We start from the raw sequence: 12,874 nt of genomic DNA, 5'->3' as shown, positions 1-12,874 counted from the left end.
CCCGGCTGAATCGCTCCACCGGAGGACAAAAGTGCTCCTGCCCAAGTTCCGTCTCGGGATGGTGATGCTTCGTCCCGGAAGTCCTCTCCTTATTTTTTCTAGGTCAAAATGAATTATATACCAGACGAGGGGCACCAGAGGTGGGCCGAGGAGGGCATAACCGACCAGGGCGCGCCCAGGTGGGTTATGCCCACCTGGTGGCCCCCCTCTGGTACTTATTGGCTCCAATATTTCTTATATATTCCATAAAAATTCCCCGTAAAATTTTAGCTCATTTGGAGTTGTGCAGAATAGGTAGCCTGACGTATCTTTTTCAGGTCTAGAATTCCAGCTGCCGATATTCTCCCTCTTTGTGTGTACCTTGCATGTTATGAGAGAAAATGCATTAGAAATACTCCAAAAAGCAGTATTATACATAAAAAATAATAAAAATAATAGTAGATAAACATTATGCAAAATGGACGTATCAACTCCGTCAATCTTAGACCTCGCTTGTCCTCAAGCGAAAAACCGAAATCGAAAAACATGTCCACATGCTTATAGAGAGAGGTGTCAATAAAAATAAAATACAGACATAGAAGCATCATGTAATTTATTATAACAACAACAAACTTTAACATAAAACTTTTATCATAGAACTTTTATCATAGACTTCTCATGAATAAGTAACAATTCATCATAACATCGAAGTATAAAGCATAAACTCTATTGGAAACCAACAAACTATGTTCTCAGTCAACTTTGCAACTATAATTCATCATCTTTTTAGAAAGGGTCACGTATCGGGATCCTCAAAATCGCCTCTATGTCAACTAGCAAGAAAATCTCATCATCCATTAACATTATCCAAAATTTTGGATGTCTACTTTTTCCATAACCTATATAAATTATTCATTGTAAACTCGTTATGATAAGTGTTAACCAGTTGACCATTGACATTTTCTTAAATTTTGGATGTCTACTTTTCAATAACCTGTATACATTATTAATGGTCAACTGGTTAACAATTTTAGAAATGTTGACATTTTATTTGGAAATTTTAAACATGTATATAAGTCTTTTTCCTCTGATGTATATAGAAAATTCATAAATGTGCATGGAAAAGGTAGACATCCAAAAATATATGTTTTAAAAAATTATCATCTATTTCAATCATGTTTTTTTAGGGATCTATTTCAATCATGTTAAACGTGTACAAAAAATTCCTCATGTGTACCATAAATGTAGACATGTATCAAAAAAATTGAAGATAATTTTTTTCCAAAGGATGACCAAATAAAAAATGCTAACTATATATTTCAAAAATGTTAAACGTGTATAAAAAATGTCCTGATGTCCACCCAAAATATACAATGTGTTTGAAAAAAGTGGTCATCAAACACAATTTTTTTAAAACATGTTAAATAACAATTTTAAAAATGTGAAGTGTGTACCAAAAAATGTTACCAATGTATAAGAAAATTATAGAATGTGTATCAAAATTTTCAAATACAAAAACATTTATTTTAAAAAAATTGATCTTGTATAAAGAATTAATCATGTATTTATTTTTTTAAGAATGTATTAAAAATGACATATACCAAAAAGTATAATGTGTATGATAAAGTAGTCATCAAACTATCTAGATTCTCTCCAATCGCTTGAGTTGGCGCCCAATGATCATATCAAAGGGAAACAAATTCTTCAAAAGAGCTTTCCCATGTCTAGCATGCAGGTAGTACTTCCTCAGTGGAGCTGTCTATTACGTGGACTGCCCCTGCACAAGGATGCCTGAAACTAAACACAGATGAAAAAAGAAAAAAATGAAGCTAAACAAGGATGTTAAAGAAAAAAGATAAAATGAAGAAAAAGATAAAAACAAGAAACAGAAGAAAGAAACAAAAAACACTTTGCAAATGAAAACAAAATAGAAAACAAGAAAAGTGATGAAAAACAAACAAAATTAATGAAAAGAAAGGAAGTACAAAAACCTGTAGAAAATAAAAGATAGGAAAGAATGGAAAAAAATGTAAAACAGATAAATTAATAAAATAACACAAAAGAAAAAAATGAAGAAAATTGAAATAAAAGAAAAAATGAGTAAAAACTGAACTAAAACGATGAAAATGGTGAAAACACAAAGGAAAACAAGAAAAATGTAGAAAATATGAAGAAACTGAGAAAAACAAAATTAAACACAGAAAGAAAAAGAATAACAAAAAATAGAAGAAACCGGAGCCGAAGTAACGAACCAAAAGGTGATCGAGGGACGAGAGGCTAGTGACTGAAAAGGAAAACAAAAATGGGCCAGCCTAGAAACAACGAAAAGAGGGAAACCCTTCGTGCGAGAGCTGCTTTCATCTCGCGAAAAGCGAGATATAGCTCTCACGGGCTGTGACCTCCTCCTTGCACCTGAGTGCCCCGAAACAGATTGGCGCCTCGTCCCATCAGGCACCAATTTCGCTCACTCGCTCGGTCGCCCGAATAGATTGGCGGTCTCTCTTTACTCTCACTTGCTCAGTGTTGGTCGTTGTCTGTTCCCTCCATACATACTACTTTAGGAAAATAAATAAATTATATTGAATTATTTTTTATATAAAATGTTTTTATATAATATATTTTATATCTCATAGTACCATTTTCAACCAATTATTTTTGTTCTTTTGCCTTTTTTTTGTTCCCTTTGTTTTTAGTCTTTTTTCATTTCTTTTGTTTAGTTTTATTTATTTTTAGTTTTTGAAACCAACTTTTCATTTTCAAACATTTTCCATTCCCCTAGAACTGTATGTATTTTTATCAAAACGATTTTCCTAATATTGTCTTAAAAATTCAATAAATAAAATGATTGAACCTATGTGGGTGGATTACGATGCAAGTTTGCCACACAACATGCATGACATGAAGAAGGGAAGGCAAATCCATATACGCGACACGAGGATGGCGAGGAGACGGGTGGGACATGGAGAACACATACAAGAGGGGCATGGAGTACCATCGATAAATTGATCGAGTCAAAAGAAATAGAGCGTGAATTGCAGTGGGAAAAAGATCACGATGTCATTACATATTTTGCAGGAGGTAACGCAGAATGAGTTCGATGATGGGTGGGGAGGGAAGGAAGAAGTGTGATAAACGATCATGGCCAGGTTGTAAAAAAATGATGATGGGTGGGGAGGGAAGGAAGAAGTGTGATAAACGATCATGGCCAGGTTGTAAAAAAATGATCATGGACAGAGTTCAGTGTTTAATGAGTTTAGATTTGCATGCCGAGGAATGTGAAAGGGAGGTGGGATGAATTACCATGGACACCAAGTCCCATTTAATAAATAAATATTTCGTAATTATTTTGATCAAATTCATTATACATGATATTTGTAAGTTGCTCATAAAATTAGTTGATTTTTCTGTCACATCTCTCTTGTTGTCGGTAGCCCTTCGCCACATCAAACTGCCTTACATTGCCAGTCTAACTGACATCTCGGCTAGTCATGGTCGACATTGCTTCCACTCACCTTCCCGCCCCTAGCATCCCTCTAACTCTCCTTCCTTCTCTGTTGTCCGCAACCCTCCACGCCGCACAAAACCCGCATCATCAGCTTTCTGTCCTGCCTCTGTTGGTGATGCCAGGGCCATTCCCATCTGCCCCCTTCTTCGGCACGGGTTTGGTTTGATCTCGCCAAGGACACCATGTCGCCCCCATCGTTGCCTCAATGCCTTGCCATCTTCATCTTAAGAACTGATTTACACCATGAATCAATTTCTGGCAACTTACAAATAGCAAACATGAAAATTATTTTTGTAACAATTAATAAATTGATGAAAATTATGTTTTTAACAATTAATAAATTGTTGAGAAAATGCCAGAGAGAGTACAGTATATATATTTATAGATTTTGAAAGTGGCCATTGCCAAACTCAACCAATCGACGGGACATTTATTTGTTGTACGAGTGTAGTTGCTAGCTGAAGCCGGGGTCCTTCTGAGCCGGCTCTTCTACCGTCCCCAGCGGCACTGTACTCTGCCGTGCCTTCTTACGCAGCATACGCATTGGTATGGGGGGCCTATGGGCCCAAAATTAAATTTAAACAGCCCAGTCGTTCATCTATGCACAGATTAACTAGAGTAATTAACTACTTATTTGTCGAAAAAACTACTCATTGTATAAAAATAATTAACTTTTAATTAGTAATACACATGAGCAACATTCTTAAATGAAAATTAACTCGTATTAGAAAAATGGTTTGCTAAATCTCAGTCATATTCTACATGGAGTGATTTTTAATATTTTATATTTTTCTGTCTCCTATTTTTGATTTGTTATTGTTTTATCGACTTGATTAGTATGCTTATTTGTCTTCTTGCATGCTACTTGTGGGACTGGAGTTGCATACTCGTCGGCCACATGACACTACAGTTGCACACCTGATGCATATCCGTCACTGCCCTTACCAGCATCTATGAGAGACACGTGAACACATTTACGTATGACTGACTGCCGTGCAACTGTAATTATGTGCGATCGATGGACATGAAACTGTGGTCGCACGAATCCCCTGGATATGGATTTTGGTCAACCTGATATTCCCCGGATATGGCAGCGATAATATCCGACAGGATGTGGATTATCCGTGTTTTTTTGAATTGTCCGAGGTTATCAAATAGGATTATCCGATAAATTTAGCCCAAATAATAACTAACGGTCTTTTTTTTGGTAGGCTGCTCCGCGGGCAAGGAGCGTCGCGAGGAGAAACAAAAAGGATCCTGCTCCGCTGCAGTTTCAGTTCCACACTGGTGCCAGGCGGCATGCAGCCGTATTGGATCGGAGGTGCATGCAACCTTGCGACTCCTATTCAACCATGGTGGGTAGATGTGTGAGGTCGAGTCGAACTCGCGCTCATACGAGTTTGGTTCCGCTTCCGGTTCCGGCAAGTTGCTGGCACAGATTCCAAAATCCGTTGGCCCAAATCCTCCTCCTACTCTTCTACGGAGTAGTATCTACATTACATCCATGGCTAAGCCTAAGCGGCCGATGAAGATTCCGGGTGCAGGCCATGTTTCGTCGGGTATTTGTCGCCGCCGGGAGGTCCCTGCTACGCCGGTTCTGCAGCCAGTCCACGGTGGCCGGGTGGCCGTCCCGGCCTGCTGAAACAACCATGTTACCCTGGTTCTACAGCCAGACGGCACCGGCTGCGGGATCTACCCTGTTCCGCCGGTTCCACAGCCAGACAACAGCGGCTGGGTCGCCGTGGAAGCCTGCGGGAGCAACCATGGTACGCCGGGCCAGGCCGCGGTGGCCAGGTCGCTATCAAGACCAGCTGGAGCAACGGTGGTACGCCAGTTCTGCAGCCAAGCCGCGGTGGTCGGGTTACGCCGGTTCTGCAGCCCTGCCGTGGCGGCCGGGTCGCTGTCGAGGCCTGCCGGAGCTAGGCTGATGCAGCTACAGGTACGTACGCTTCTTCCAGCAGTCTCCCTCTCTGTCGGTGTGCGTGGGTGATGAAACTGAAAGGTGGTCGAATTGCTGCAGTTCCAGAGAAACCTTGGGCATGTTGCAGCTACCGCTGGTCACCGCTTGGGCTTCTTTCGCAGGTGAATTCCTTAAACTTCTTCAATTATATAATCCTAAAGTCTCGGGTAGTTTTCTTTTTCCTCACTTAACCATAACTTTGGTCTTAGTTATATGGCTTTGCTATTTGACGGCTAGTATTGGCTTACAAAATTTACCCTGTCTGTAAAATATAATCCAAAAGTCTGGTTAGTGTCGCGATGGTTGCACTTGCCAAAATAAACATGCATGCATGCATCATGTTTTCTCAGCAAGAACTAAGAACGTGTTTGCAGATATGCTATACCTATAGCAATAGCCGTTGGTGTTGGACTTTGGTATACGAAGAAGAATGCAGAGCTTGTTGAGAGGAGGAAGGCAGAGCTTGCTGAGAGGGCTTCCCGCCCGTCGCAGATTGATTGGGTTGAAGCAGGAGTTGTAACTCGTGCCGTGAGGAATCAAAAGAACTGCGGTAAGTGTCTTGAGCTTATTCTCTGCTACTAGTGTCATGAGCTTATTCTCTGCTACTAGACTCTATGTAGCCGGTGTTTCAAAACTGTATATTATTTTTGATAAGGAGGATAGACCCTCGGCCTTTGCATCTGGACGAATAGCATGCAGCCATTTTATTAGTTATTCACAAAGATCATACAAAGCAATACAACAGTTAGCCTGAAGCCATCATCTAGACAACATATGTTGCTACTCCTATCCCCTTGATGAAGGTGCGTCGAATATCCAGGCTGAATACCAAACGGACATTGCACCAAACCCTAACATCTATAGCCGGATGCCCCAGCCTAGCCACCAAGCGTATCATAGTTGATCTCTAGTTGCGTATAGATTAGTTATGCATTTATACTGCATCCTGTATATGGTGGAAGCTGACCTATGTCGTGTAAATCTATATCCAACCAAGCCAGCAAGGATCACTTAGGAAAAATCTCCACAAACTTAACGTATGTATTTGTTGCAGGCAGCTGTTGGGCCATGGCAGTTGCAGCCTCGGTCGAGGCAGTTCATTACCTTAAGACCTTCCAATCAATCGCTTTATCAGTTCAAGAGCTTGTCGACTGCAACATAGAGAACCATGGGTGTAGTGGTGGTGACTATTTGTATGCTTTCCGTTATGTACGGAAAAACGGACTATTGGCAGAATCTTCCTACCCATACAAGGCCCGGAAGAGTATATGTCGCAAATTGGACAAAAAGGCAGCGGCAAGGATATCAGGCTTCCGGTATATCCGCCCAACCGAGGATGATCTGGAGAAAGCGGTAGGGAAGCGGCCCGTGATCGTCACTGTGCAAGGAGATCCTTTGCAGGGATACACAAGAGGAATCATGGATTGTAAATTTGATAGGAGGCTTACCGGCTGGCATGCTGTCCTGGTCGTCGGTTATGGCACGGACTCCTATGGTGTCAAGTACTGGCGCATCAAGAATTCATGGGGGAAACATTGGGGCGAGGGGGGATATGCGAGGATCCGAAGACACGTTGCCGACAGGCGAGGTGTGCTGGGCATTTTCATGTTTGAACCAGTATATCCGGTGCTGACGACCTAAATGACCTCTTTTGATTGGATCGATCTTAAACATGTGATACTGTATTTTTCTGTACAATTTGATACTGTTTTTATTTTTCTACTTTTTTGACGAATTGCATGCAAGTGCTTTCATTTGCGTTGTGACTCTGCTTTCTTATCTTTATCTCTTTATTTCTATATTTGGGATCTTGGACGTGGCTAGCGAGCGCCGTTGCGCCCGTTCGCTGTTTGAAGCGCATTGCCATATATAATAAAAGCATGTACTTGTGTCCAGCTGCTACACTAGAAAAAGGAAATTGTTTAGCTACATGCCGTAACGCACATGGCTACCACAAGAATCAGGCTAAATCTTGTTCCGCGTGCATTTATTTGGGGTTTAAAAAGTCGTAAAAGTCATAACTTATGATTCAAGCATCGAAATCTAGTTCCGTTTTCACCATCAGGTTTCTCACGACGAGTTCTTCAAAACAAGATCCCATATGAGTAGGTTTTGTCAAACTTTTTTTAGGGCAACTCTGGGTGCAATAGAGGCAACTTTAGTGCTATAGGAAAGCAACTTCTTCTTTTTGACCTAGTAGGACTGACTATTACGTTGGTTTGTGTAAAAAGGAGAAAATCACACAAAACATAAGGCTTCTTTAGTGATATATACAAATCAACTTTGCTACACTATGTCTATCTATGAATTTTGCTATAATTATCCCAATTTGCGTGTCATGGCTGTTCAATTGCCTATTGTTGATGGTCAGTTGCCTACAACTGATGTTCAATTGCCTAAAAATGTTATAAATTGCCTACTATTGATACCGTTGTTGCTATCGATAATTAGTTGCCTATAATTGCTGCTCGGTTGCCTAACTTTACAAAAATAGTTGCCTATAATATTATAAACTTATTTATCATTGTTTTTTCCAAGTTGCCTACAAACCCTCTGAAGTGGTCTAGATTCACTATCATGCTGCCTACCATAACTAGCAATAGCAGACACAAGAGCATCACTGGTAGATGACTTCATAATATCATAGGCAATTTAGAAACAACGACATACGATCATGAATAATAGGAAAGTTAGAAGTACCGGTGAGGAAGTTAGGAGAATATTAGACAAAATTAACTAGGACATGAAATGTAATCAAGTTGCCTGCTTTTAGCACTAAGTTGCCCCTTGTGAAAGGAAAGTTGCTTATGAAGGTGATGTGATGTTATCTTTCTCTGTTTCGAAGTTGTTATGCATTATTTATTAGTTGCTTATCATTGCTAATTAGTTATTTTTAATGGAGTGAAGTTGCTTCTATTGGGCACTAAAGTTGCCTCATCTATCATAAAAGTTGCTTTGAATTTTTTTAGGAAACACATCCATGTGGGGTTTAGTTTTGAAGAGCGTGTTGCGACCTGGCTAGCCAACTCATGTGTGCTTTCATCATTATATCTGAAGATTTTCAATGATTGTTGCAGGCAACTCGATCGAAAATTAAGAATTTACATAGGTTTGTGGACAATTAGTTGATCAACCCCCTATGAAACTTCTGGTTACCCCCTATGCAACTTCTTATCTAACACCCGCGACCTGGATAGCCAACAACCGCGCCCTCGGTAGCGTTGGCAACAGAGGTCCTCTGATGGACAACTTTCATAGTATATTAGGCAATTAGGGATCACCCATAGGCAACTTTGTAGTGACATAGACAACTTAGTTTCTAAGGCAGACAATTCAGAAACCATGTTAGAAAATTTCTCACTTTATGGTGAGCAACATACTTGAGCGTGCGCTCGCGATGTACAACTTATTTCCGATGTATGCAACTAAACTATGTACAACTTATTTCCCATGTATGCAACTTAGCATCATGGCAACCACCTATTACAGTATTGCACACAACTAAGTAGGAGGCTACTTGGCGAAATTCACTTATACATTGCTGCAGTTCTTCTAGCATCAAAGTTGCTCACGTTTAGCACTATACTTGCCTCATCTAGCATCAAAGTTGCGTTTTCAAAAAAAATCATCAAAACATGTTCATATGGGATCTAGTTTTGAAGAGCTCGTCACGAGGAACCCGACGGTGAAAATGTATCATAATTCCGGCACGCGGTTCAAAAGTTATAGCTTTTTGAATTTTCTTATACCAAAATAAATGCACGTTACGTCATCACTGAGTTCACACGGTCGGCCGTACGAGGTAGAGAAAAATCAACGCACATGAATCTTACCATGTATAGAATGGTTTGGTGGGCATTTTCCAAATCTGGGATCAGTTTGCCGCGTCGTTTGGTCCTTAAGCGTGCGCTCACGACGTCCATTGAGCGCAGCTGCACGATTTAGTATTTGGGATCTTTCTTTTCCTCTATTTATTATGTTTAAAAGCACCATGTCAGTTTGGTGTCCAGCCAACCTTAGCCAGTTAGCCCGTACATATATTCTCATCTGACGGTTCATGATTTACGTTGGACCCCTGCTAATTCATCACTAGATCGTCATTTAATCCTCAATATAAAAAGCACCGGTGTGTGCTGAACCTAGCCAATCTTAGCTTGTACACATACTCTCTTCTGACAGTTCACAATTTAAGTTGGAGACCAGCTAATTCATCGTTTGGGCACCATATTTAATCTCTTAGTTCATTTTCTAAAAAAAAGTAATCTCTTAGAAATAAATGTGATTCAACTCCAATTGTCACCTGTTTTATTGCTACAAATTAGGCACTTGGCCCAGATTTATAAGAAACCTCAAAACTAGCCTTTGTGTTTGTTGGAGTAACCAGCTTACAAGGAAGCAACATAACAACCCAGTTGTCACCCACTGCTGAAATTTGGGATGGGCTTTAGGTCCATATAGCAATTTTTCAAAAAATCTCTAAGGGCCCATGTGGGTTTATTGGCACTAGGTGGAGTGGGAACTTTAATCCCACCCCGAAAGTGGAAGAGCAGTTGGACCTCCTTATATGGGTTTCTCTTCTACATGCTATTGGAGCTTGAGAAGAGATGAGGTCCTCGCGCACTCCTCCTCCGCCGCCCGCCACGCCTCGGCACGCCACGCCGCGGGTTGCGGGATTGAACCGAGCCGAGCTCACACCTACGCGCTTATTTTTGCCAGTCACTAACAGAGAGTTCTCTGACGGCTGGGCCACGATCTGAGACATCGGGTCGTGGGCTGTCACGGTCTCGGACGTGGGTCGAGCCCACGTCCCTCCACACGGCTGCGCCTATATAAGTGTGCGGTGTCTCCTAATCCTAGCCGCCATGATCAGATCGCATCGCATCTGCTCCACGTGCACGCCCACTGTCGTTCCTTTGCTGCTGTTGCCGCCGGTGACTCCATCCCGTCCGCCGCGTACACGGTCGACGGGAGAACAGGTCTCCGAAACCCCGTTTCTCCGGTTCCTGTACGGGAGAGAGGCGAATAGGTTTTTGGGAAGCGACTACTCGACTGCTCGCTGTTCGTCTACTTCCTCTATGCCCGCGTCGCCCTCATCATCACCATGTCCACCGACGCCGAACGTGCCGCCGCCGAGAAGCTTGAGGCCGAAAAGAAGGCCGCCGAGGACGCCGCTGCTGCCGCCACCGCCGCGGCGGCTTCTGCATGGCCTACTGAGCATCCCTATGGTTGCAAACCATTGGGATGTAAGTGGGTGTTCAAAAAGAAGCTTAGGCCTGATGGTACGATTGAAACGTACAAGGCTAGACTTGTGGCCAAGGGTTATGACCAGAAAGAAGAGGAAGATTTCTTCGACACTTATTCACCTGTGGCTAGACTGACCACCATTCGAGTATTACTCTCGTTGGCGGCCTCGCATGGTCTTCTCGTCCACCAGATGGATGTTAAGACGGCTTTTCTGAATGAAGGGCTAAACGAGGAAATCTACATGCAACAACCAGATGGCTTTGTGATAGATGGTCAGGAAAGAAAGGTGTGTAGGTTGCTGATATCTTTATATGGCCTGAAGCAAGCACCTAAGCAATGGCATGATAAGTTTAATACAACTCTGACATATGTTGGCTTCGTTGTTAATGAAGTTGACAAATGTGTATACTATCGCCATGGTGGGGGCGAAGGAGTTATACTGTGCTTGTATGTTGATGACATACTGATATTCGGAACCAACCTCAAAGTCATTGAGGAGGTCAAGTCGTTTCTGTCTCAGAACCTTGAGATGAAAGACCTTGGTGTGGCTGATGTTATCTTGAACATCAAGCTACCGAGAGATAATGAGGATGGGATTACACTTCTGCAATCCCATTATGTTGAGAAGGTGTTGAGCCGTTTTGGATACTCGGACTGCAAACCATCTCAAACACCCATATGATCCTAGTGTGTTGGTTCAGAAGTTCGAAGGCACGGCTAAGGATCAACTGAGATACTCTCAAATCACTGGTTCACTCATGTACCTAGTGAGCGCAACGAGGCCTGACAAACTGAGCCGGTTTGTTTCCAACCCGGGTGATGTGCATTGGCATGCTATTGAGAGAGTTATGCGCTATCTGAAGGGTACTATGAACTACGGACTTCACTACACAGGATACCCGTCGGTACTTGAAGGGTATAGTGATGCAAATTAGATCTCTGATGCTGATGAGATGAAGGCCACAACTGAGTATATGTTTACTCTTGAAGGTGGCGCTGTTTCCTGGAAGTCTTGCAAGCAAACGATCTTAACGAGATCGACAATGGAAGCAGAATTAACAGCAGAATTAAAATGTATGTGTCAATGTGTGTGTATATATAAGAGCATCTACAACCACGAACATCAAATCCGGCCCCACAAATGCCCGCGGACGCGACCGGGCGCATTCGCGGACAGTGTCCTCCTCTTTCCCTGGATCTGCCGCGTCCGGACGTAGGCCCACGATGCTTCAGTCTTTGTGCCTTACCCGGATCTTCTCAAGGAGTAACAGCCGACGCTCTGCGTTACATAAGGGTAGCTCCTGATCCGTCGGCATGGTGGTGTGACTACTTGATTGTTGTGGCGGCCGACGAGTGAAATGTGGACGTGGATGGGAGGGGAGAAAATGTGGATGGGTAGGGTTTCGGTGTTGGCGTTCGCCTTAAATAGTCAGGCTAGGGGCCTTGCACAGGCGCACCAGAGCGCCAACACGCGGCGCTATCGGTCCATTGGAGGAGACGCATCTGGTTTTGCGTTTGCTGGGTGTCTGACATCTGAGTGTGCAATTACGGGCTCTCCGACTCTGGCTGGGAGTCATCCACTTGCCTATCTTTGTGTAAAATGTTGTTGTTGTGGATCATGTTTATCAATGCCTTCTCCGCATTCAACGTCACGCCAAGCCCCTTACTGACGAACTCACCCACAACAGATCCGCGACCACCGCACCCCCACCTCACCACACATAGTCACGACCAGAGCATAATCCGAGCACCACCATGAAACCCACACCAGATCTACATCGAAGATGTTCGTACTGCCACTCAGCCGACATGCCACCATGCAGACGCCCCACCGTGCCACCCTGGGCCACTGCCTGCCCGTCGCCATGAGCGGCAGAGCGGCTCCCTGCCGGACGTCCAGGGGCCATGTCTCACGCCATGCCCGCACGCCCTGTCTTCCGCCCTACCTCTGAGCTCCGCGTCTGCTCGCGACCAAATTCACTGTTCTAACCCTTCTGTCAAACTTTAGGACGATTTGACCCCGTTCTGAAATCTTGTTCAGATCTGAGCATTTTTCTACCGCCATCGTCCTTGGCGGTAGGTTTACACTGCCTACCGCCAAAGTCGATGACGGTAGGATTTGATCAACATTTAAACGGATGTCCTACCGCCATAGCTGGTGGCGGTAGCTAGTTGTAGCTTACCGC

At 43.0% G+C, this 12,874-nt stretch overlaps 1 protein-coding gene across 1 annotated transcript in view; it reads left to right on the top strand.

Moving 5' to 3' along the window:
• LOC123057294 (zingipain-2-like) overlaps positions 1-7,085 on the top strand; it is a 12,483-nt gene extending 5,398 nt beyond the window's left edge. Inside the window, exons 2-6 of the mRNA XM_044480358.1 lie at positions 4,696-4,791; positions 5,154-5,423; positions 5,505-5,566; positions 5,819-5,994; positions 6,526-7,085. Of these exons, the coding sequence (XP_044336293.1) occupies positions 4,696-4,791; positions 5,154-5,423; positions 5,505-5,566; positions 5,819-5,994; positions 6,526-7,085 (1,164 nt within the window). The remainder of the gene's footprint in view (positions 1-4,695; positions 4,792-5,153; positions 5,424-5,504; positions 5,567-5,818; positions 5,995-6,525) is intronic.
• Positions 7,086-12,874: the final 5,789 nt, after the last annotated feature.

This window comes from Triticum aestivum, chromosome 3A, assembly GCF_018294505.1.
Source record: "Triticum aestivum cultivar Chinese Spring chromosome 3A, IWGSC CS RefSeq v2.1, whole genome shotgun sequence".
NCBI lineage: Eukaryota > Viridiplantae > Streptophyta > Magnoliopsida > Poales > Poaceae > Triticum > Triticum aestivum.
This window is presented reverse-complemented; position numbering and strand designations above follow the sequence as displayed.